Source organism: Bufo gargarizans, chromosome 3 (genome assembly GCF_014858855.1).
Source record: "Bufo gargarizans isolate SCDJY-AF-19 chromosome 3, ASM1485885v1, whole genome shotgun sequence".
Lineage (NCBI taxonomy): Eukaryota > Metazoa > Chordata > Amphibia > Anura > Bufonidae > Bufo > Bufo gargarizans.
In genome coordinates this window covers 287,222,380-287,249,277 of record NC_058082.1, presented here as the reverse complement: position 1 = coordinate 287,249,277, position 26,898 = coordinate 287,222,380, and the positions used below count along the sequence as shown (strand labels likewise).

The window sequence follows — 26,898 nt, the reverse complement described above, 5'->3', positions numbered from 1 at the left end:
TAAAATATACATATACTGTATATACAATTGTGACACATGAGAAGCAATAAATACACCACACAGGGTAGTATTAAAAAACGTGTTTAACAAAGCATCAACTCTGTCCCCATCTGCTTGCTATAAATTAGATGACAATAATACTCTGCCAGTCCCTGATAGTTTTATAAGTACATGGTCTGTCGATCTTTAGTTTTGGGTTTTAAAATGTATCAAATAAAGATGTAGTTATTATCATGTAATAATTGTTAGGATCCCTAAAGGGATTTTTTTTGGGTCAAACGACCGTTATATAAATTATGTTTGTATCCCGAGGGTCCCTACCAGGGCCTAGGTTGTAGTTCACTCTTTATATAGACACTGGTGTCCCTACATTATGTCCCTACATTATGCCATGACTGATCTAGGCCTTCTTTTCAACAACACTATTGCACACCTCAGCTGATTCAGCTTTAGGTCTCTTTCAGTGAGAGTGTCCTATGATGAAATCATGCTCCATGTGTGAATGTGATTTCTCATTATAGACATGATTTATAATGCCGTGTGTCTCTGCATGACCTTACTTCTACAGAATTATACTACTGACAGCAGTATGGCGGTATAATTCTGTAGAAGTAAGGTCACGCAGAGACACACAGCTTTATAAATCATTATAATGTCGCGCGCTACTGCAGAACAAGCGTGATTTCAGCACAGGACATACTTGTCTGAAAGAGGCCTTACTCACGGCAGCAAACATTTCAAAGTGTGCGACTCTTTACAATTGGTGCCTATAGGCCTAAATTTTTCATATCTTAATCTGCAGTATTATTTGTGACCCAATATGTTTTTTTATGTGTTAACTATACTGATTCTTAATGTAGTTTAAATTTTTCTTTAACCTTCCTTAATGCACCATATTGTGATTAGACCATGCAATTACAGTAATAAGAGGGCATCTTAGTTGTTATGCATGGTGTTTCTGCAGCCAGTATGATATTATTCACCCCAAGTTCTGTTCACTGATATTATGGCTTATGGAAAAGCTTGTGAGCTCTACAGCGTCTAAAGCAGCCATGAAAAAGACAAACTATAAGCCCATAAAGAAGGTTAATCAACATCAAAATCTGACAAGGTGTCACAATCTAGCAGGTGTGAACCCATTGTGCCACGTGTCCTACCTCCTCTAAGGGTGCTGTCTAAGTGAACCCCTTGTGGTGACCGAGACCGAGCATCCGCATTGATGTTCTTCTAGGCCTGACAAAAGTGAACCTCAAAAACAAAACGGGAGAAGAAGAGTGCCCATCTGGCTTGGCGAGGGTTCAGATGCTGCGCCGTCTGCAGATATGTAAGATTCTTGTGGTCGGTGAAGATTATCACTGGATGCTGGGCCCCCTACAATAGATACCACTCTTCCAAGGCAAGTTTTATGGCCAGAAGATGTCTCCTATACATTAATTCCTCTCAGCAGAGGAGAAGAGCTTGGAGAAAAATCCACATGTAAACATCTTGCCCTTGGAACCTTTCTGTAGTAAAACAGCACCAGCTCCTATGAAGCAGGTGTCCACTTCTAAAAATAATTGGCTGGAGACATCGGGATGAAGCAGAACAGGTGCAGAAGCAAAGGACATTTTTAATTGGATGAAGGCGGCCTCTGCCTCAGGAGTCCAGACTCTGGCATTCACCCCTTTCTTAATAAGAGCAGAGATCAGAGGTGTAAGAGATGAAAAATTCAGAATAGAAATGAGCAAATCTAAGGAAGCGCTGTATAGCACGAAGACCCTGTGGGCGGGGCCAGTCCATTAATGCATTACATTTTTCAGGATCCATCTGTAACCTGGCATCCGAGATTACGTATCCGAGGAACGGTACGGTACTTTTCAAAGATGCATTTCTCGAGTTTGGCATAAAGTCGATTCTCTCTCAACCGCTGTAAAACCAAACGTACATGCTTCCGGTGAGTGGTCAAATCTGGAGAGTAGATCAGTATATTGTCCAGGTACACTATCACGCAGACATAGAGCAGGTCCCGGAAGATATCTTTCACCAACTCCTGGAATACCCTGGGAGCATTGCACAGACCGAAGGGCATGATGAGATACTCGTAGTGTCCATCACGAGTGTTGAAAGCTGTCTTCCACTCATCGCCCTTTCAAATGCGGATAAGGTTGTATGCACCGCGCAGGTCGAACTTTGTGAAGACCGTAACTCCTCAGATACTGTCAAAGAGTTCGGAGATTAGCAGAAAAGGGTATCGATTCTTGACTGTGACCTTATTCAGACCTCGATAGTCGATACAGGGCCGTAAGGATCCATATTTTTTCTGCACAAAGAAGAACCCAGCACCGGCTGGTGAAGTAGATTTCTGGATAAACCCCGCCGAGATTCTCCTTGATATAATCAGATATCGCTTGGGTCTCAAGAAGTGAGAGTGAGTAGACTCGACCACAGACGAGGAACCCTGTCGTAGATGCAGCAGAGCTGAAACAGCAGAGGACGTGAGGCCGGGCTCTTCAAAGACCAGCCGGAAGGTAGCCAGAAAAGACTGCAGATTAGTGGTCTCTGGACCTCCATGTTCCCAAATATGATTTGCCCAAGCAAGGTCCTCATCAGACAGCAGGGACACATTGAAGGCAACCTTGGACCGCTCAGTGGGAAACTTCTGCCCATGCAACTCAAAGTCAGACACTGGTTCAGGAATCGACTACAGGTTTTTAGATCTTCACCATAGCATGATGGCAGAGGGAACTGCACACCAGCGGCACACAAATCCGGATTCACCTGTGTGGGAATTGCAGGATTAGCAGTGACTAGTGACCCTTCAGTAGCAGGAGAAGAGATGGCATCCAGACAAGCAGCAACATATTGCATGAACTGCATCATGACATCCTGACGTTCGCTCTGACGCCTCACTTCATGTAACAATTCCTGAACGACAGGCTTGGGGAGACCAGCAGGGTCCATGGCCTCAGTGTATTGTCACGAACCAGCAGGTGTGAACCCACTGTGCCACGTGTCCTACCTCCTCTAAGGGCGCTGTCTAAGCGAACCCCTCAATCTTCACAGTACCCTTGATGGTGGGGATAGACTTTCCCAGGGGGAACACCAGGTCGCTACCTCTTGAAGAGGATAGGCACACGAGGCAGCTGGTCCAGGCAGACCAGGAGGTACCTGAGAAAGGTACCAGAGGTACAGACGTTGTCAGCAGGCTGAATCGTTACCAGGAGCAACAGTGCAGGACCAAAGGATGAAGCAGAGACGAAGTTAGACAGGCTATAGGTCAGGGCAGACAGCACAAGTACAGGTCAGGCAAACACCAGTGGTTATCAGGAACCTTGGCAGGACACAAGGACCTTGACACTGAGGCATCTGGGAAGGGGGCTGAGCCACTTATATATGTGAAGGAGGGCTAGGATTGGTTGGCGAGGTCACATGATCCAACCCATAAAACACAGGAAGTGATGCACGTCGGCCCTTAAGGAAACGCTGCAGGAAACAAGCAGCACGCATGCTGTGGCCAGGGCTGAAAGGAAACACTGGCAGCAGATCATCGCTGAACATGGCGCCCAGGACTGCGGTGGTTAGCAGGGGAACAGCGGCGCACAGCAGCCGCTGTTACACATGGAAGTTACTCTTCTAACAGAATCATCCATACCACAAATGGTCAAAACCTTCACTGACATGTTAATGCAAGTCATTGACAAACTTTACACACCTTGCTTAAAAGAAGCATTCATTCCCGACAGTCAGCTGCTCATGCAGCGATCTCCTTCACTGTATGAGGACGAGGGATCGCTATTGCAATCCCTCGCCCTGATACAATATCATGATTTCTGAGCAGCAAATTGCTTTTTAGACCACACGATCTGCTGCCCAGAAACTATGATCGGTGGTGCCTGCATGCACGACAGGATCACGCGATAAAAGAGCATTTTGCTCATTCATCGGGTGATCAGTGGCACATTTAGATGGGCAGATTGTCTGGAACTGGCTCATGTATATAGCTCATGTTATAATAGAAAGAAAAGAAGAGTAGCTATTCTTTTTTTTATTGAATTTTATAGTAATTTGGACAATGCAATCCAGGAGGTGTATCAGGACCCGGTGGGTAGGTTTCTCATGATGGGAGTGATTGTTGAGCAACAAACTTATTGTTTAATGTATACGCCCCAAATGCACCAAACCATTCCTTCTTCATTAGGCTAGCAGAATATCCCCCCAACATCTTACTATGTGGTGACCTAAATGCAGTTCATGATCCCTATTTAGATGTATCAAGTCACTTATCTCAGTTGCAGACACTACCTTCATCTATTCCATTCCTTCTCGATAAATTAAAACTGCTAGATAGTTGGCGCACTTGCCATCCTGTAGACTTCATGTTCTTTTCAAGAACACATGATGTGCATATGAGACAAGATTACTGGCTCTCTTCGGTAGCTATGGCTCTCTTCGGTAGAGGTGACAAGTCAACCTTCAGTCATTTCTGACCCCTCTCCGGTTCTCCTAACCCTAGGTTTACGGATTCCTAAATCTAAAGCTTTCCCACTGGGATTTCCAGCACATCTTTAAACAGATGATTTAAAAAAAAAATAATCTTAAGTGTCAGTGGGAATTCTTTAAGCTAGATAACTTAACACATGAAGACAATATTAATCTGTTCTGGAAAACAACCAAAGCTGTCTTGCGCGGCCATATTATAGCTAAACAACAAACAACCCTTATTTTCACCCAGGCAGCCCCCTAATGTTGGCATTGGAGCATCTCAGACCGCGCAGGGCACGGGCTCTTTTATTTACAATAATACACTGCTGGGCCGACAACTGGACAACCCCTTTAACCTTACACTAGATTATAAATCCCTTAAATACAAGGCACAGCTGAGGCAAAATCTAATTATCTCAACAATAAACAGGGTGCAGATAAACTTTTAAATGAGCAGGCTTCCAACTAGTTTATTAATAAAAACTAATATTTTAGGTGGGGAAATAGATCTGGAAGATTTTAGCCTCTCTAACTGAGCTATTACATTCCTTTACGAAAAACTTAAACATCGCTGCATCTGACAGCTCTGTGAAAACAAATCTCAACCAAATTTACCAGATCTTTAAGGACTTGTATGCAGACCTATACAGTCCTCAAACAATTGACATAACGGAAGAAACAAATTTCCTCAATATGGCTCAGCCCTCCAGATTAAATTCAGTTCAAACAGATAAGATATGCGCACCCATCACACAAGCTTAACTAGATCTCGCCATAAAAGACTAAAATTAGGCAAGGAACCAAGGCCAGACAGTTTTTTTGTGGGAATTCTCAAGACCAACCTAGTTAACCATATCCTCCTTCCTGTTAAGATTATTTATTAACATTCTGCCTATAGGTACCATTCCAGATCTTTTTAATGAAGCTCGTATCTACCTCCTACCAAAGCCAGGCAAAGATCCCAATTACCAAACTCATACAGACCAATCTTTCTCTTAAATGTGGATTTCAAACTGTTTACCAAAATAATGGCAGACTACAATCCTTCCTTCCAGACATTCCGGACACTGGACTGGCTTTGCACAAGGCAGATATATCACACAAAATATTCAAACAAACGGCATTGGGAGGTGTAATTTACTAGTTTTATATAACACATAAAGTACAATATCGGCAAATGGCAGTCAATTCATGCCTTTCACAGTATGCAGGGACACCGGGCAAGGCTGTCCACTGTCTTCCTTTATATTTAATTTTGAGCTTGATCTCATCAAAACATAAGTTTACAATCTATTGCTCTCCACTAGAAGGGCATTATTTCATTGCTTTCAATATACTGATTGGTACTTGAAAGAATTAGCTGGTCGAATGCCGAGGCTGTCCTAAGGACACAGGCAAATATTTAACAGTGAGGCAGTGTGTGGGACTGGGACAGGAACAGGTGAAAAACACACTTCAATTTGACAAATTAGCAAAAATAGAAAAATGGTGTGAGAGGCAAATACTTTTTCACAGCACTGTACTTAACACAGGTATGAATTATGACCAGGAGAACAGAATTTATAAGAAAGCACTACAAGTTCACTTATTCATATTTACAAAGCCAAGACTGAAATTCTTTGTCCATACAACCAGGCAAAGACGCTTTTAAGACATTTATAACATCCCTGTATTTTATGATGGCAATGCACCTTAACATAAACCTTTCCTATGCTTGTACTGATCTGCCTTGAAGTTTTTTGAAGTTTTGCTTCCTTGGCTGCTAGCTACATTCATTTGGATAGCTATAGTTATGCGTCACCATTATTCTTAAGACTGATGTTTTAGATCCTCGCATAAAATCTTCACAAAAACATTTTCTGGACAAGATCTTCACAAGAATTTAATTGCTTCAGATGGAATTCTTTTTCTCTTCTGTAAAATCCTGCTGCTTAGCAGATGGTGATAAAAAGTTGGGAATATGTTTCTCCTTTTTACAGCAATCCTGAGTGTAATTAGAGCTCCTGATTATGTCTTTTGTTCACAAATCCATAATAAATCAAGATGTGTGAGCTAGCACAATAATATATTTTTTGGCACTGGTCAATAGGTGAAGACTGAAAAAAAATCTAAACAGTCCTTACTAATTGGCAGTAAAAGTACCTCTGCCTTCCTGCAACCATGTCCGGGTTCACATCACCACAATTTTTTTCAGTGCCAGATAGGGAACATAACTGATCCCAAAGAAAGCTGAACAGACTACATTGACACATGCATTGCAACACACTTGGTCTACTTGCTTTGCAACACATTTATTAAGTGTTTTAGAAACTTTTATAGCCTTTTCCCAACTAACATGTCAGGGGGCAAGACTTTGCAGAAATGTGATTGTTATGGTGGCTGTCTGTGCTCACTGCTATCGTACTGTCCAGGTGGGGCACGATTGCCACATCTCTCACCCTCCTTCTGTGACTTATGCTGCCAGGGTCCAGAGGCTTCTGTCCCACTGCTCCCACATGTCTCCTGACTGCAGGGCCTGCTTTATTCAAGCCTATGGCTGGTCATCTCTGGGTTTATGAGCTTGTCCCTTAGGTTGCCTAGTTGCTAGTAACCAGTGAAGGTGTGCTGTTCTGTTTGTCTATCCATGTACCAAGTTACAGACTCTGACCCTTCACTAACTTTCCTGTCCTTTGCCTGTTTATATTGATGGTTTGCTGCCTGCCCTGACCTCAGACTTGTTTCACTGATTTGCATGTATGCTGCTGACTCTGACCACTGCCTGTTTCCTGAAGTATTGCCTGTCCCCCTTGGTGCCTTGCACCAGAATCTCTGACCCCAGTAGGTCAGTTACCAACTGCACCAGAACAATTCCAAGAGGTCTGGTGGCTTCCCTGCAGCAAAGGCCAAATCCCTTAGCCAGGATAATGCCCTTAGTCAAATCAGTTAGTTGGCACAGTGATTCCATACCCACTGCACGTAAAGGTGTGGTGACATAACCTAAAAGGGGCATGGATTAATATGCATCACTATTTTACAACATGATTCTGGGGTATAGTAAAGTGGTAAAACTAGACTAGAAAGCATATAGGTGTGTCAGATTTAACATCCAGCATCAGACACTGTGATACATCTGGCACATTTTTATACTGTCCAGTTTTAATTTACACTAAATCATTTATTTATTTTTTATTTTATTCACTTATACAGTGCTGACATATTCTGCAGCGCTTTACAAATATTAGCATTGCCTCCTAGGACCCCAGAGCTGCAAGGCATCAGTGCTAAACACTGCCCACCATGCTGCCTGGTCACAGAAGGTGTACAGGAAACAAGACAACACAAAATGAATATATGACTCACTGGATCCAAAACTAAGGAACAAAAAGGGAGACCCCTGCATCAGACCTGGCACTCTCCCTGACTGCTCAGCCTATGCGAAAATCCCAATGGTAGATGATCGCATATCCTCGTACTTCGACTGTATAACACCTGAACACCCTATAATAGTGAGGGGACACGACCACCGGCTCCCTACACTAGACACGGAGGGAGTCAGGGTCACCTGGGATCCAACAAACAGAAGATCATAAATGAATGTACAACACTTATCTTGTAGAAGACTGGGAAATAGGATCCGCATGCACACACACTCCAGGAAGTTGTATAAACCGCACACTAATGCATTATGGGGAGGAATTTAAAGGGATGCAATCAGTCCAACTACATGACAGCTGAGAGAGGCTAACGAGATGAGGAACTGAAAAGGAAGCTCAAGGAGGAGGTTCTGAAAGGCATCTGTCAGAGCTTCTCAGATGTCTGATGGTGACACTGACCCAGTGTATTCAAAGATGGACTCTGAATGTGACTTAATGCGATCGATACCTGTATTTAAGATTTAAGACTAATAAAATTTTGATTTTTACCAATTAGGTATTTTTCCGACCCATTCCAAAACAATAAAGTCAATGAAAAAATCTAAATAAAGAAAAAAACGGAAGAAAAAAGGTTGCTCCTGTTTCCAATGTGCATAAGCCCTAAGCGTAGTCATAGTTCAATAGTGCGTAATACCTATTTAAAGGCTAGGTACACCTTTGGGGGCAATTTTGTTTATTATTGCATTGTACTTATTTTGAGCTAAAAAAAAATTCAATTGGTCTTTATTAACAATATGGAATCCTTTTTCTGTACAGAGTTGACAGTGTTCTAGCTGCCTGTGTAATTTTTGTCTTTTCCGTCATCTGGGGAGCAGACAGACTCCTTATCTGTGCTCTCTCACACTATAAACACTCATTAATGCTCAATCCTTATCTTACTGATAAGAAAGTGGCTTAAATAAGTGTTTATGACCTCTCAGTAATTTAGAGATAAGGCTTATTAGATGACTGGCACAAAGTTAAAGTACCAATCACACAGTTAGAAAAACAGTTAACCCTTTGTGACTGAACAGCTCAATATTTTTTTAATAAATGTAAAATTGAAAATATGATTTTTAGGCAAAAATAAGTTAAATGCAATCATAAAAAAAAAAAATGGACTCCAAGGGTTTACATAGCCTTTAATGTTGTGTCACAACAGAAATGTTGTATTCACATACTGGTAATCCATGCTCTGTATTTCCATGGCTATCTTAAAAAGGACCTTTCTCCACTCCTGACATGCCTGTTTTAATAGCTACATGCATTCCCCATCTAATAAGAATTCCGGAGCATCTATTCTTATGGCTCTATGTTGTGCCATTCCTTTATTATTTCTACTAGAAGTTATATATGAATTGCTATTAACCTTCAGTAAGGGTACAGAGGGGAGGTAACCAGTTGGGGAGGTGTACCTGCACAGTCTGAAAATAGCAGTGCTGATTGGATAGAGCGAGTCTGTGCAGCTACAACCCCCCCAACTGGTTACCACCCCTCTGTACCCATACTGAAGGCTAATAGCAATTCATTCATGAATTCTAGTAGAAATAATAAAGAAATGGCACACCATAGAGCCATATGAATTAATGCTCCAGAATCGTTATTACATGGGGAATGCATGAAGCTAACAAAACAGGCATGCCAGGAGTTGTGAAAGGTCCTCTTAAATTACACAAAGAAACCAGTCATGCCTCCATGTGTCCTTTAGTAGGTATCAACATTTAATAGTCCAGCAGCTCAGGTGTCATTGCACAAGCGAGCACAAAACATTTGTGCTTCATGAGCATTAAGATCACAATAAAAGGACTGTGCTCTTATGAGGGGAAATGGATGAAAGGTTTCTAGGCCTCTCTTATAACATTGTGCAAGTCACCTTACCCAGTACAGTGAGTGTGCCCACAGCCTTGATGGGTAGCAATGGTTTCTCCTTCCCTGCTCCAGTCATTTCTCTGTGAACGCTGCTTTCAGCTTTTATCTGCCGCCCATGCCACACTGGTAACAAGCGGCCAGTGATCACGTTACAACCAAGTTATCTGGGACCAAGACGTTAGAAGCAGATAATTTAAGCTCTGCAATTTGTGAAGAGGGGACTCTACAGATGCTTGATTTGACTGCAACCTGGAGACTTTGAAGGCCAAATCAACACATTGGTCTCTTTGCCATGTTTTTTAAACCATACCTGAATAACTGAAGAGGCCACTGCCATTAGAGACAATGTTCCACTGGAGGGTTGTACTTGGTCTACAACAATGTTTAGGTCCTCCATATGAATGTCAGGACTGAATGTTTCCCAGCAGAATATTGTCCAGCACATCACACTGCCTCTGTCAGCTTATCTTCTTCCCACAGTGCATTATGGCACCCTCTCTTGATAACCTTTGCTCAGGATAAATCACCAATATCTGATCGGCGGGGGTCGGACACCCGACACTCCTGCTGATCAGCTGTTTGACGAGGAGGAGGTGCTCCATCCTTCCTGAGGATAGGTCATCACTGCACAACCCTTTTAAATATTATGGCTGATAAGGTGACCAAATGTGCCATTGCTGTCTGGTTCAATGGTCACACACTACGGTTAACAGGAGCTGACCAAAGCTAATAAACCCCTCTATGCTAGACCCCAAGGTTAGTGACATTAACCCTTCCACTTCATTGAACCATCAGGGAAGGTTTATTTAGATTAAGTAGGAAAAAAAAATTGGGCACGTCTTATAGTTTGAAAAATACGGTAATCTCTGTATAGTAAATCAAACACAAAACGTAATCAAATAATCAGCAATTATAAAAATAAAAAATAGCAATTTATATCAGATAAAAGTATTTGTCCATTTTTACAACAATCCAGATCTCATGAGTAAGCAATGGGCTGCGTGCTAAATTTAGTACAAGTCACTTTTCACGTAGGAAGTTAAAACAAATTTAATCCAGAAATAAAATAAAAAAACTATAACCTAAATGAATAACTAAAATTATTAAAAGTTATGTAATGTAAAGGGTATAAAAACAAAAATACAATTACTAGACTTACTAATCTGAGGAGATGGCAAGATTCTTGCAGATCGTACTGGACCATGTCGAACTGAGAACAACTCCTGAGCTTCTCCACTAACCTGAAAAAAGTAAAAATCAATTCAATCAAAATTCATTAGAACTAAGATTTATATTGTTCAGCAGTGTCAGAGCAGCCACTAAAAGGTAAAAACCTCACTGAAGGTTAAAACAAATGTACATTTGATGCATTCTTATTTATTGCAAGAAATAAAAATGATACATTTATTTCTCTCCTTTATAAATATTATTAAAAGTCTGTACACAAATTATTAGAGGTTGTCCGGGCTTTTAATATTGATGACCTATCCACAGGATAGGACATCAATATCAGATCGTCAGGGGTCCGAGACCCGGCACCCTCGCGATCAGCTGTATGAGGAGACGGCAAGCACAGTGAGCACTTGCTGTCTCCCATCTCTTCCTACTCATTGCTGTATGTCTATGTGACAGCAGAGCAGGAAGAGAGAAGGGAGACGGCAAGTGCGCACTGTGCGCGCCGTCTACTCATAGAGCTGATCGGCGAGGGTGCCAGGTCTCGGACCCCTGCTGATCTGATATTGATGACCTATCATCAATATTAAAAGCCTGGACAACCCCTTTAATAATTTGTGTGTACTTCTGACAGCCTTTTATTAATATCTATAAGGCTTCGTTAAAATCACTGTTCAGCCTTTCCGTTCTCCTGCCCCTGAGACGAACGGAGCCCAAGGGGCCCCATAGACTATAATGGGGTCCGTTAGGTTTCCACTCAGATTTTTTTTTAAGCGGAAACAAAAGTCCTGCATGTAAAACTTTTGTCTCCGCTCCAAAATCTTCTTCTGAGCGGAAATGTAACGGACCCCATTATAGTCTATTGGGCCCAAGGGCTCCGTTCGGCTCAATTATGTGCCGAATCCATCCATTCCGTTTTCCTGCCCCGAGAACAGAAAGGCTGAACGGTGATGTGAACGAAGCCTAAAGGAGAGAAATAAATTATCATTTGTATTTCTTGCAATAAATAAGAATGCATCAAATATACATTGGTTTTAGCCTTCAGTGAGGTTTTTACTTTAAGGGGGTGCCCTGATACTGTAACATAGAATAAAGGGAAATACATACATTGCGAAGGGAATACTCAATGTTATTAAAAGGTAAATTCAAATGGTCATTGAAAATATTTTTTAATACCAAAACAATTGTTTTTTTAACAGGACTTTAAATATCCAGTAAATTCACATAAAAAATGACAACATTTACAACAAAAGAGTCTTATAGTTATTTCTAGAGAATGTGAGGAAACCTAACACACAAAGACAGGTCAGTTATAAAGTGAATAATAATCCAGCATCAATGATCAAACTAAATTAGACTGAATGTCTTTAGGACTTTTCAACCCACAAGAGAAAATATGATTTGTGTTCTGATGTGTACGGTACAACAAAATAAATTCTCTCCAATAAATGTACAAGCTGACAGTTCAGTATGCAAACATTCTCATTCAGGATTGTGGAGAAATATTCCAGAACACAAAGATAACAGGTTTCTTATTAAAGTCACATATCACTACATGCCACTGGCATGAACAGTTAGGTCCATTTACGCAGGCAGATTTTGGGGGCAATTATCAGGAACAATTGCTTACACGAGTGCTTGTTCCCAGTAATCAGCCTGATGGGTGCCACCTGTCAATCACCCGATGAATAAGCGCATGAAAGCATCACTGATATGGTGTCATAAATGATTTTTTCTGGCCATTGGATCAACCTGTGTAAATACGGAACTGCTAACCAGAAACAGGGGCGGACCGGCCACAGACCCTAGAGGGAACTTTTCTGGTGGGCCACCTGAGCTCTCCTCAGTGTCATTCTCCTAGTACATAGTACTGGAGAAACTAGAGGGGTAATCATTAGAGGAAGTCCAGGCAGCATGGTGAAGGTAGGGCTGGCTTGGTGTTGTGGCCCACATCTTATCTCCTAAGCCCCTGCTCCATATCCATACTAGAGAAAACTGGATGAGGAGGACAGAACGTGGCATCTATTGATGGTCAACACTTATGGACAGAATCTGGGGAGGTATTTTGTGCTGCACTGTGGTATTTAGTTCTGTGGCATGGTAATCTGTGCTGCACTATGGTATTACTGACCCTGCCAGCTTGTGTTGGCCCCATCTACTTGTGTTGCCCCATCTTCTGTCAGTTTGGACCCACCTACAACTTTGAGGCCACTTTTTTTTTCCCAGGCCACTTTAACTTCCCAGTCGCCTCTGCCCAGAAACAATAAATCTGTATGGGGACAAGGGACTATAGTAGTGAACGCTCATATACATATAGAGGAGATGATTGGTGAATGTAAATGCAGCTTTCCCCTCTTCTGACAAGCAGGCAATTTTATCGGGAAAGGACATTTCATTCTCGATAATTGCCTGCTCAGTTGGCCTGTGTAAATGGGCCTTTAAAGTATAAAGTTTAGGGTGGTATGTTCATGACAATTATTGCCATAGCTCCTCTGGTGCATGCTCCACCCTCTTGTGTTCCAAACACTGGACATTATTTTGCACCATTCTTCGTACTCCTTTGTCACTTATGTTGTATTAGCAGATAATAATGTAATATATTCCAAAACCTGCTTGTCCTATATCCTTCCTAAGGCAGTGCCTCTTTCACCATTCAGGCAGATGATAATTCTACCTTCTCAAACCTTGTAGTCCGATAGGAAGCATCATGACAGTCTGTGAGGTTAGGTATCCTGTTCATGCATATATTAAAGCTTGTACAGGAATAGAAACAGCCAGAAAAGCAATCTAACTGAGACCCTCTAACAGAGAAAAAAAACAGCTGTAGCTTAAATGGTCACTACCTTTTCACACAACTTTGCATAAATCAATAGTACAAGCAACCCTAAGAAACTTTGTAATATATCTTATCAAGACAGAAATGTCTAGTTATCCTGTTATCAGCTGTTTACCTCCCCTTGTTCACCTTCTTGCTAAAAAGCTGTGAAACAAGGACCAGCCTATTGAAGGCTCAGATTATACATGTCAACACAAGTCTATGGAGGGGGGGGGGGTGGAGTGAGCAGAAACACATAGACAGGTACAGCAATAGCGACTGCATAGACAGTTTCTGTCTTAGCCCAAGAGCTAAATTCACATTCATGCAAGTCAGTACCTTGTATATACTCCATTATCTTGAGTCCGCTTCTGAATGAGTAAGAGAAGGTTAGAAAGCAGATTTTCCTCTACGTTCTGTGTAAAGTAGATGAAAGCTACTATCCACCCAGCAGATTTGGGAGCTCTCACGTACACACACTGTACTACTTATTAATGTAAAGTTTTTTGAAAGGTTAGGTACACTTTAAGGCACAGAAAGACTCTGAAAAGTGTTAAATGGGTATATAAATGTATTTATGATGACATCTTTAATAAGCATATTTGAAGAACTTAGAGCAATCTGGCCACTCTGTTTTTTTTTATTACAGTGTAACTCTAGAATTGCAACAGGTAGCAACTCTTGTCTTTCATCTACTATTAGCTACTTCCAATCACTTCTGCATGAATTTAGTTTATAAACAAATGAGTTATTTCAGTTCTTCTAGCTGCATCACACTGTGGAGAATGACCCTTTAGATTTTCTAAAACCAAACCACAGGGAAGAGTGAATGCAGTTTTGAAACCCTTCTTAGAAAGCAAATGAGGAGCTGTAAAATTGTGTATCTGATATGTGGTTTCTTAGAGTTCCATAGAAACATCAAGAATATTCTATTGACAGCTACACAGAATGTCTTTGGGATATGTATAGGTAGTGCTTAGCTAAGGGCTCTTTCACACTTGCGTTCTTTTCTTCCGGCATAGAGTTCCGTCATCGGGGCTCTATGCCGGAAGAATCCTGATCAGTTTTATCCTAATGCATTCTGAATGGAGTGAAATCCGTTCAGGATGCATCAGGATGTCTTCAGTTCCGGAACAGAACGTTTTTTGGCCAGGGAAAATACTGCAGCATGCTGCGCTTTTTGCTCCGGCCAAAAATCCTGAAGACTTGCCGCAAGGCCGGATCCGGAATGAATGCCCATTGAAAGGCATTGATCCGGATCCGGCCTTAAGCTAAACGTCGTTTCGGCGCATTGCCGGATCCGACGTTTAGCTTTTTCTCAATAGTTACCATGGCTGCCGGGAAGCTAAAGTCCTGGCAGCCATGGTAAAGTGTAGTGGGGAGCGGGGGAGCAGCATACTTACCATCCGTGCGGCTCCCTGGGCGCTCCAGAGTGACGTCAGGGCGCCCCAAGCGCATGGATCACGTGATTGCATGGCACGTCATCCATGCGCATGGGGCGCTCTGACGTCATTCTGGAGCGCCCCGGGAGCCACGCGGACTGTAAGTATACCGCTCCCCGGTTCCCTTGTACAATGACCTCTGCACAGGTCACAGAAAACTCTCCCATAAAAGTCAATTGGGTCCCATCCTGAACATGTGTCTATGGCCCATGTGGCTGCCATAAAGCATTTTTTTATGTTGTGTAAATGCATCAGAAGATAAAAACAGATTAGTGAAAAAGGATATGTGTCACTATCTGTTTTTAACTGGCAGATGAAACGTTTGGTGACACATTTCCTTTAAGTACATGACTGATCTCAAGTAAATGTCCTTTTTATCAAGGGCATACTTGTCAACGCAATATACAGGTCCTTCTAAAAAAATTAGCATATTGTGATAAAGTTCATTATTTTCTGTAATGTACTGATAAACATTAGACTTTCATATATTTTAGATTCATTACACACAACTGAAGTAGTTCAAGACTTTTATTGTTTAAATATTGATGATTTTGGCATAAAGCTCATGAAAACCACAAATTCCTATCTCAAAAAATTAGCATATCATGAAAAGGTTCTCTAAACGAGCTATTAACCTAATCATCTGAATCAACTAATTAACTCTAAACACCCGCAAAAGATTCCTGAGGCTTTTAAAAACTCCAAGCCTGGTTCATTACTCAAAACCGCAATCATGGGTAAGACTGCCGACCTGACTGCTGTCCAGAAGCCCATCATTGACACCCTCAAGCAAGAGGGTAAGACACAGAAAGAAATTTCTGAACGAATAGGCTGTTCCCAGAGTGCTGTAACAAGGTACCTCAGTGGGAAGTCTGTGGGAAGGAAAAAGTGTGGCAGAAAACGCTGCACAACAAGAAGAGGTGACCGGACCCTGAGGAAGATTGTGGAGAAGGACCGATTCCAGACCTTGGGGGACCTGCGGAAGCAGTGGACCGAGTCTGGAGTAGAAACATCCAGAGCCACCGTGTACAGGCGTGTGCAGGAAATGGGCTACAGGTGCCGCATTCCCCAGGTCAAGCCACTTTTGAACCAGAAACAGTGGCAGAAGCGCCTGACCTGGGCTACAGAGAAGCGTCAATTTTGACGTAAATTTGTTTTCCCTTAGTCCTAACAGCAGCACAAGTGGGGTATTCGCCCCTGTGAAGCTGGTCAGGACAGGCGGAATTTTTGCTGAAATAAATTCTGCATCCTTAGTAATTAATTAATTAATTAGCTCCCCCCTCCTTATATAGGCCGCCCTCCATAGGGCTAGTTGCTTTTTTAACAAGTAATCATAACAGCATAGAGGGAGGGATATTTGTGTGCTGCTGTTAGGACTAAGGGAAAACAAATTTACGTCAAAATTGACGCTTCCCTTACGTCCTAACCAGCAGCACAAGTGGGGAAGTAGCAAGGAACCTCGCACAAATCTTGGGAGGGCTAAAGGACTACTACTAAGTAGTTGAATTATCCCACAGGAGATAGAGAGCTGACCTATGGACGAGCAGCATTTAACACAGACCGTCCAAAGGCTGTTCCCTCTGAACGCCTATTCTCCAGGCGGTAATGGGAAATAAAGGTGTTTTGCGTACTCCATGAGGCAGCAGCACAAATTTGCTCTAACGGGATTAGTTTCCTTTCCGCATACGATTTAGAAACTGGCCTTGTAGAATGGGCAGATAAAAAGGATGGCGATGGTAAGTCCTATGGAGGGCAGCCTATATAAGGAGGGGGGAGCTAATTAATTAATTACTAAGGATGCAGAATTTTATTCAGCAAAAATTCCGCCTGTCCTGACCAGCTTCACAGGGGCGAATACCCCACTTGTGCTGCTGGTTAGGACGTAAGGGAAGCAGCACTGGACTGTTGCTCAGTGGTCCAAAGTACTTTTTTCGGATGAAAGCAAATTTTGCATGTCATTCGGAAATCAAGGTGCCAGAGTCTGGAGGAAGACTGGGGAGAGGGAAATGCCAAAATGCCTGAAGTCCAGTGTCAAGTACCCACAGTCAGTGATGGTCTGGGGTGCCATGTCAGCTGCTGGTGTTGGTCCACTGTGTTTTATCAAGGGCAGGGTCAATGCAGCTAGCTATCAGGAGATTTTGGAGCACTTCATGCTTCCATCTGCTGAAAAGCTTTATGGAGATGAAGATTTCATTTTTCAGCACGACCTGGCACCTGCTCACAGTGCCATAACCACTGGTAAATGGTTTACTGACCATGGTATTACTGTGCTCAATTGGCCTGCCAACTCTCCTAACCTGAACCCCATAGAGAATCTGTGGGATATTGGGAAGAGAAAGTTGAGAGACGCAAGACCCAACACTCTGGATGAGCTTAAGGCCGCTATCGAAGCATCCTGGGCCTCCATAACACCTCAGCAGTGCCACAGGCTGATTGCCTCCATGCCACGCCGCATTGAAGCAGTCATTTCTGCAAAAGGATTCCCGACCAAGTATTGAGTGCATAACTGAACATAATTATTTGAAGGTTGACTTTTTTTGTATTAAAAACACTTTTCTTTTATTGGTCGGATGAAATATGCTAATTTTTTTAGATAGGAATTTTGGGTTTTCATGAGCTGTATGCCAAAATCATCAATATTAAAACAATAAAAGGCTTGAACTACTTCAGTTGGTGTGTAATGAATCTAAAATATATGAAAGTCTAATGTTTATTAGTACATTACAGAAAATAATGAACTTTATCACAATATGCTAATTTTTTTAGAAGGACCTGTATGTACCATCTGATAGTGTCAGTCTCACGTACCAACTGTGTGTACTGGAACACTATTATGCCTTTGTACAATCATGCAGATTATGTATTTTCTTTGTTCACTTGATAAATTCAATAAAAATAATTTTGAAAAGAAAAAATAAAGCAGATGGGTAAAAATGGACTGGTTGTAAGATAGAAACCTGAGAAGTAGAGGGAATCATTAAGTATAACTATTTGTGTATACTACACAACATTTTCAGCAATTTTTATTATTACTGCATTGTACTCATTTTGAGCTAAAAATCATTTTTTCATTTGGTCTTTATTAAAAATGTTGAGCATCTGTCTTTGTGGAGCCTTGAGATTCTCTAGTAGCAGAAATTTTTCAATCTGTTCTATCAGGCAGCTCAGCTGACGGGTCCTTTTCTTTGATCTCTGATCTTATAAAGACTCACAAAAGCTTAATTCTTATCTTACTAAGATTGTGGCTTAACTCCTTAAGGACATGGCCATATTTTACATTAAAGACCAGGCAATTTTTTGTAAATCTGACCAGTGTCGCTTTATGTGTGAATAACTTTAAAACGCTTTTACTTATCCAGGCCACTCGGAGATCGTTTTTTCGTCACATATTGTACTTCATCACACTGGTAAAATGGAGTAAAAACTAATAATTTTTATTTATAAAAAAAATACCAAATTGACCAAATTTTTTTTTTAAAAATAGCAAATTTCTATTTCTCTACTTTTATAATAGATAGTAATACCTCCAAAAATAGTTATTATTTTACATTCCCCATATGTCTACTTTATGTTTGAATCATTTTGGGAATTACATTTTATTTTTTGGGGACGTTAAAAGGCTTAGAAGTTTAGAAGCAAATCTTGAAATTTTTCTAAAAATTTCTAAAAAACCCACTTTTTCAGGACCAGTTCAGGTGTGAAGTCACTTTGTGAGGCTTACATATTAGAAACAACCCAAAAATGACCCCATTTGACAAATTACACCCCTCAAGGTATTCAAAACTGATTTTACAAACTTTGTTGACCCTTTAGGTGTTCCACAAGAATTAATGGAATATAGAGATAAACGATAAAAATTTCACTTTTTTGGCAGATTTTTTATTTGAATCCATTTTTTCCAGTTACAAAGCAAGGGTAAATAGCCAAACAAAACTCAATATTTATGGCACTGATTCTGTAGTTTACAGAAACACCCCATATGTGGTCGTAAACTGCTGAATGGGCACACGGCAGGGCGCAGAAGGAAAGGAATGCCATACGGTTTTTGTAAGGGAAATTTTGTGGACTGTTTTTTTGACACCATGTCCCATTTGAAGCCCCCCTGATGCACCCTTAGAGTAGAAACTCCAAAAAAGTTACCCCATTTTGGAAACTACGGGATAGGGTGGCAGTTTTGTTGGCACTATTTTAGGGTACATATGATTTTTGGTTGCTCTATATTACACTTTTTGTGAGGCAAGGTAACAAGAAATAGCTGTTTTGGCACCGTTTTTATTTTTTGTTATTTACAACATTCATCTGCCAGGTTAGATCTTGTGGTATTTTTATACAGCAGGTTGTCACGGACGCGACAATACCAAACCCAAAATACTTTTTGGGGTTATTCGTTTCAGTTTTACATAACAAAGCATTTAAAATAAAAAATGATTCTTTAGTGTCTCCACATTCTGAAAGCCATAGTTTTATTTATTTTTTGGGCGACCATCTTGTTTAGGGGCTCATTTTTTTCAGGGTGAGATGACGGTTTGATTGGCACTATTTTGGGGTGCGTATGACTTTTTGATCACTTGCTATTACACTTTTTGTGATGTAAGGTGACAAAAAATTGCTTTTTTACACCTTTTTTTACGGTATTCACCTGAGGGGTTAGGTCCTGTGATATTTTTATAGAGCAGGCTATTACGGACGCGGCGATACCTAATATGTCTACTTTTTTATTTATTTATGTAAGTTGTACACAATGATTTCATTTTTGAAACAAAAGAAATCATGTTTTACTGTCTCCATAGTCTGAGACTCATAGTTTTTTCTGTTTTTTGGCGATTATCTTGGGTAGGGTATGATTTTTGCGGGATGAGATGATGGTTTGATTGGCACTATTTTGGGGTGCGTATGACTTTTTGATCGCTTGCTATTATACTTTTTGTGATGTAAGGTGACAAAAAATGGAATTTTTTACATTTTTTTTTTTACAGTGTTCACCTGAGGGGTTAGGTCATATGATATTTTTATACAGCAGGTTCTTATGGATGCGGCGATACCTAATATGTATACTTTTTACACAATACCAGCATTTTTTAAGCCAGTTTTTTTATTTTTTTGACGATTGGCTTAGGTAGGGCTTCATTTTTTGTGGGATGAAGTGACAGTTAGATTGGTACTATTTTAGGGGGCATACGCCTTTTTGATCACTTAGTGTTGCACTTTTTGTAATGTAAGGTGACAAAAATGGCTTTTATTTTATTTTATTTTTTATGGTATTTATCGGACAGGGTATATCATGGCATAAAAGGGGTTAATCCGCAGCGATCGCCGATACGGGGGGGTCACAGGAACCCCCCCAGCATTGATTCAGGGTGCCTGCTGATTGATTTCAGAAGGCACCCAGCGGTGATCGGAATACACAGGTACGCCCTGTGTCCTTAAGTACCAGGACAGTACCTGTACGCCCTGTGTCCGTAAGAGGTTAAGTACGTTTTTATGACCTCAGAGTAATTTGGAGATAGGGTTTACTGGATAACCGCCACAAAGTGAAAGTACCATTCACACAGCTAGACAGAAAACCCTTTGTGACAGAATGGCTCAATATTTTAAATAAAAACTAACTGAAAAAATGACTTTAGCCTAAAATGAGTAAAATGCAATTATAAACAAAATTGCCCCAAAGGTGTACATGACCTTTAATTTTTGGAGTTGATTTGTATCCTTCTACTGATGACAGACATTTCTCCTGTAGGGAGAAAAATAAGAAGAAGACTGTCAATCATGAGCAAATGGGTGGGGAGTGCAGGAGATTATGAATAACTGTGACTATTCTCAGGTAGATTTGACTCTTTTCAAGGCCCGTGCAGCAAAGATTATGATGCTGGTTCTCAGCAACCACTTACTTTTAGCTCATGAGTGATACACCTCTGATATCAGCGTGTCTATTACTTCATGATGCTCTGAATGAGGGAAGTTTATGACAGGTTTCCTTTAAAGGAATTTTTCGCTTAAATCAGTTGAAACATAAAACAATCAGTGGGGGTTTGACTATTGGAAACTCCACAATCCTGTTGCCAATTTTTGATCAAGGGCGTGCAAAAAAATAAAATAAAATCAGACATGCTCATATTCTTCAGTGCTCGCCTTCCATTTATACCTACTAAGATATTAAAGGCGTTATGAAGAAAAAAAAATTAAGCACTCTAAATCGGATGTCAGCAATATATACGTACACTAAGCAAGTTTTATGCAAAAACATTTTTCCACTCATGTACCTATTACAATTCTGGCCCTTTGTTGACACAGTTGCAGAGCTGGAGGGGGGGGGGAGAGGGCGTGTAACAACAATCTCAGAGTTTTTCTTCATGAATATTTGTGGGTGTCAACAAAGACTGACTTTCCCTCCCCCTGCTCTGCAAAAAGAGTGAATACAAGTGGTGCCCTGACTGCAGTCTGACTACTGGGATACCTATGTTGTATATGTGGGACTACATGTCCCAGCTGTGCAGTATAATGACATTACTGATACACACAGGATCTCCGCCCTTCCTGTTTTTGTGCAATGCTCTGCAGACAGTTCTTCACAATTAGCAGAAGAGTACAGAGGAGAGAACTCCTCCAGTCATTGTCAGCAATGTGTTTGCAGGGTGAGGAGGGAGGGTAGATCCTGTATATAGCATTTGTCCCTTCAGTGCATGGAGAAGAGGAAACCCTGTAGCTGCTCGCTACCTGAGGCAGAGCCTCCAGACCTGAGTCTGTGCTGCTGATGGTAGAAGGGGTTAAACTGTGCTAAAGAATCCAGTGGGAGGGGAGACACAGGGCAGACAGCTAAACTAGCAGATATGGGCAGTGCAAGAGGGTGTGGCTTGTTGCTCCAAGCAGCACAGCCTTCACAGTAATGCAATCAGAGCAGGGAAAGAAGCTGACATCACAGGTCATGTGACGCTCAGCTAACTAAAAGAACAGGGCCGCTGTATATGAAGTAAGTCAATCGAAAACCCCCATTACATTTACTTATTTAGAAACATACAAAGAGCAAAAAAATAACTTGGACAACCTCTTTAATGGTTATTTTTTTGTGCTTTTAAAATAGATATGTACATTCCAAGCTCATTTTCAGAACTACACAGTAAAAAGGGACATTTAAAATGAAATACCTCCAGGTCAGATTACTAAGGGACAATTATTTCAGGATTGCAATGTGTAAATACCCAGAGCAGTCTCCACATTTAATCTTCATCAGTTATGTAGGCATTACACTTTGTGCGTAATGCTTTTTTATCATCCCAGAATGTAGATAATTTGTCCATCCAGATTTAGACCGAGCATTAGCATGTTTACTGATAAACGATTCCTTCAATATATGAAACAACAGCTCCATCTGCCAGTAATAAAGTGTCCAAGGACGGAATCTGTGCATGCCTTGTTAGAGACAATTATAATATTCTAATTGTGCTGAATCACACCTTTTTTAGTCATTTTGAAAACAAGTAGGAGATTGGTTATCATACTTAGTCTACTTTCACACTCGTGTTTTGGCTTTCCGTTTGCGAGATCCGTTCAGGGATTTCACAAGTGGTCCAAAACCGATCAGTTTTTGCCCTACTGCATTCTGGATGGAAAAGGATCCGCTCAGAATGCATCAGTTTGCCTCCATTCCGCCTCCATTCCGCTTTGGAGAAGGACACCAAAATGCTGCTTGAAGTGTTTTGGTGTCCGTCCTTCTGATGAAACTGACACAATCTGTCACAATAGAAAACGGATCCGTCCGCCGTTGACTTTCAATGGTGTTCAAGACGGATCCGTCTTGGCTATATTAAAGATAATACAAACGGATCCGTTCTGAACAGATGCAGACGGGTGCATTATCTGAACAGATCCGTCTATGACGGATCCGCACAAAACGCGAGTTTGAAAGTAGCCTTATATGGAAATAAAAGAACGCAGGCTTTCTCTAATTATCAGGTGTTAATTGGTCACATGTGTTTGTGCAAAAGCCCAATATAGTGAACAGCTATAATCTGAAGTTTACTCTATAGTTCAATTAGCGTCCATACAGACTGGGTAAAAGGGGTGGTTCAAGAGATACTGGTGGAGATTTATCAAAAAGTGGTGTAAAGGAAAACTGGCTTAGTTGGCCATAGCAATCAATCAGATTCCACCTTTCATTTTCCAAAGGAGCTCTGAAAAATGAAAGGTGGAATCTGATTGTTTGCTATGGCCAACTAAGCCAGTTTTCCTTCAAACCTCTTCTGATAAATCTCCATCATTACGTTTAGAGTTAGATTAAGGTAATGAGGGGGTAGAGGAAGAAGTAAAAATGCAATTGTAAGTACAGCCACCAAGTCAGGAATAAGGGCTGCCATAATTAAGAGTGGCACTAGAATTGGTGCCTTTGGTGACAATAGTTGTGATCCCAACTGTTCAAGATCAAGAGGTGGTGAAAGGTTGGTGGCAGTCCCCTTCACTTCATAGTGGGTTGTAGTAGTGATGATAATGAAGTACAGGTCAGGATCTCAAAAACAGGACAGGATATATGAAAAAGAAGCAGAGATGAAGGGAAAAGAGTGGGACAATGGAGGCAATGGCTAGAGGATAAAGGGAGAGGCATAGAATTTTTTTTTTATGATTGCAAAGAATGACAGCTCCTCAGGGTGCTACAAGAAAGAATTACTGAAGAGTACAAAATCCCCTGTGTGAGCGTTACACATTGTCCAAACAGCAGGTCAAATGGACCTATGCTCTTTTGTGCACTACAACTAAGGCCATAATATATTGACCATCATCATGCTATTACCTGGGAGACACAGAAGAATTACCGATAAAGTCTCTGAGTTCCCGTCTTTCTCCACCACTACAACAACTTTATGTTACTTTGGCTTCCAGGTTCCTGGAGGCAACAATTCCCTCCTCATTCTAATGTCTTGTTGGCGCCATGGGTGCTTTGATAGCTATTGCTGGTGTAGATGGTGCTGCAAGGCAGCAGCCCACTCTTTTTTCAACTCTCCATGGATGACATCAGCAATCTTTGTAGGAATTTCCATACCGTAAAGGCGTAAACAATCTTATGTTGTCAGCAATCTTTTAGCATGTCAACTGAATGCTTTCCTGGCTAGGCTGCTAGCAGGGCAATACATGGAAGATATTCAACTTCTAATAAAACCAATCCTGCTCTGCACAAGAACATTGCTGTCTTTACCTGTCTATTCCTATTCAGACAGCACCTGTAATACCAGGAGCAGTAACTATGGAAATGGATAGAGTATGTGTGCTACAGCCCACTAAGACAATCTACAGCACAGCTGGTAATCTAGAGCCTGGATGGCTCAGCAGACTTCTGACACCTCTTCTCTTGGTCTGCTTCTAGCCCCAAACAGCATGCCATCCATCCATACACTTGCGTACAGAGCGGTCAGTATTAACAATATTATGTGCATAGTGAATATTGAAGATGGGAAGAGGTGGAAGCCGGTGAGGTGGAGCCTCAGCCAATAGCTGCAGAGCACTGAGTGATGTCATATACGTGGTTATTGTATCATGTGGCCATTTGGTAATTTTGTGTGGCGTTAAGGACCATTAGCCTGCAGAACACCTTGTAAAGCTGCATTTGAGGACCAGAGGAAAATTATTTATATTCCTCGAATGTTAACTGACTCTAGTACATCCATTTTTACTAGTTATGAACATCTGTCAGGGGCTGCACTTTAATATCACAGTCGACAGATGTTTTCTTACTGCAGTCAGTAAAAATAATTTAAGGAGGCGTTCTTAACTTCCTCTTGGTTCTAGTACTTAAATCAACAGAGCAAAATAGGCACAATTCACTCATCACCAGTGGCATACCTTCCATGGAGGCAGACCACGTGTCCACGTGTGGGCGGAGCATGGCCATGAACTGCTTCTTCGGTTCCCCACAAGAAAACTTTAATTTTTCGTGCAGCTGCTACTAGGGGGAGATCAGTGAAAAGAGATTTTTACATTTTCTATTACAATCAATGATAACGGTGTAAATTCCTATTTACTGAGTTCCCTCTAGAGGTGGCCAGTTTTGCAATATATTATGTGAGGGAAGCAGTAATTCAGATCTGTACATAGAAGATTTATCAATGTATGTAAGTTGCGTTGTGTTAATGCATTGATAAATATGGTATTCAGAATCAGCACCATATGTATGAAGCACCTGTTCCAATGTTTCCGACACAAAAGTGCTATGGAAGCAGATGTGCCACTGAACAGGTTTGTCTTAGGGCTATTCCAAAGTAGCCCCCGGTCTTCACCCTTTACCTCCTATACAGGGTTGTGTACTCCACTGCAGGGGAACCATCAGGACACCAGCTCTTGGAGTAGTCTCTGTTCAGCGGCTCCTGACCAATGAAGACATATAGCACTTGTAATACATACATACAGTGGTGTACCTTCAATGAAGGCAGACCATTTAACTGTTATGGGGCGAGATGGAGCCAGTTTTATAATAGATGGAAGGCAAAAGATTATCAATGCATTTATGCCAGTTGTCTGGCATGAATACATTGAGAAATATGGTGTTCAGAATGAGTGCCATATTTATGAGGCCAAGTGTGACTTTTTTATTACAGTTTTTTTTTAATTAAAATTTCTTCCACTTAATAAAAAAAAAAGCAAATTCATCAGAAATCTGGGGTGTCGCACTTTGCAATCTGCACTAAATGGGAATGATTGACGCGCACACACTCAGAAACTGGCTGGGGCAGGGGGCCATACTAAGGTTTGCTATGGGGCCCTAAGAGATCTGTGTATGCCCCTGCATATATACATGTGTCACATGCATAACATTTTTTTATAGCTGGGATTCAATTACAGCAACATCAGAATTCCCATAGCTAGGCTGCTTTTATAAGGAAAGCAAGTGTACATGAGGAACAGAAGAATAAATGTTTCTACTGTCTGTCAGCTTACATTGTGACGTTTTGGCAAAACAGCATAAACAGTTTCTGGCTGAAATCCTTCCATAAAGATTTACGAGGCCGAAGGCTCCTGCAAGTCAGTTTGGTTTCTTGGTTGATAAGTAAGCAATGCCAAACACGCTTCCCTCATTCAGGAAACATTTGCAAAATGTCTGTGTGATTAATGTTGGCCATTTCTTCTTCCATTCACCAAGGTGTCCAGCATACAAGAGGAAAATAGAATAGGGCAAAATAGAAACCACATTTGTTGAGCTGTTTTGAAGTATGTTGCAGCGATTATATATATGTATATTTCCGCTGCAGTTTGTGATGCACTTTTTTATATACAAACATGGGACTAGACACAAAATAGAGGAGATGAATCTACCATTTATATTCACGATTTTGCTTAAATTTATTCTGGGCTTAGCTGAGCATGCGTGTAGCAATGTAAGATGCCATGGTACCTCCCTGTCCCCATCTCCTGTTACTAGAGAGAACACTGTGATCGCCATGGTGGTTATCCCCATAGGGAGTGTACGTCTGCTGCTAACTTGTAGTGGGTAGACCGCATGGCTACTGCCACTAACACCACTGTCTGTTGCTGAGGAGGAGATGTAACCTGCTTCCTAAGCTCATCTCTGGAACAATAGTGGGACGGAACACCGTTCGAAAGGAAAGGGAAGAAGATGGAGAAGTGAAGTGTAGAGCAAAATAAGGCCACATTAGTGGCTGTGTGATGAGGGCCTGCCTGGTTCCCGTTGACTAAACCTGAATATACTAAATTGCGTTTAAAGAGTGGCTTCTGGGGGAGTCGGCTGGAAGACCTTTAAGTGCTG

The 26,898-nt window shown here is 41.3% G+C and overlaps 1 protein-coding gene across 10 annotated transcripts in view; it reads right to left on the bottom strand.

Moving 5' to 3' along the window:
• BCAS3 (BCAS3 microtubule associated cell migration factor) overlaps positions 1 to 26,898 on the bottom strand; it is a 1,183,153-nt gene that overhangs the window by 1,081,550 nt on the left and 74,705 nt on the right. For all 10 annotated transcript variants that reach the window (XM_044286261.1, XM_044286253.1, XM_044286262.1 and 7 more), the window contains one exon: positions 10,882 to 10,963. In XM_044286261.1, the coding sequence (XP_044142196.1) occupies positions 10,882 to 10,963 (82 nt within the window). The remainder of the gene's footprint in view (positions 1 to 10,881; positions 10,964 to 26,898) is intronic.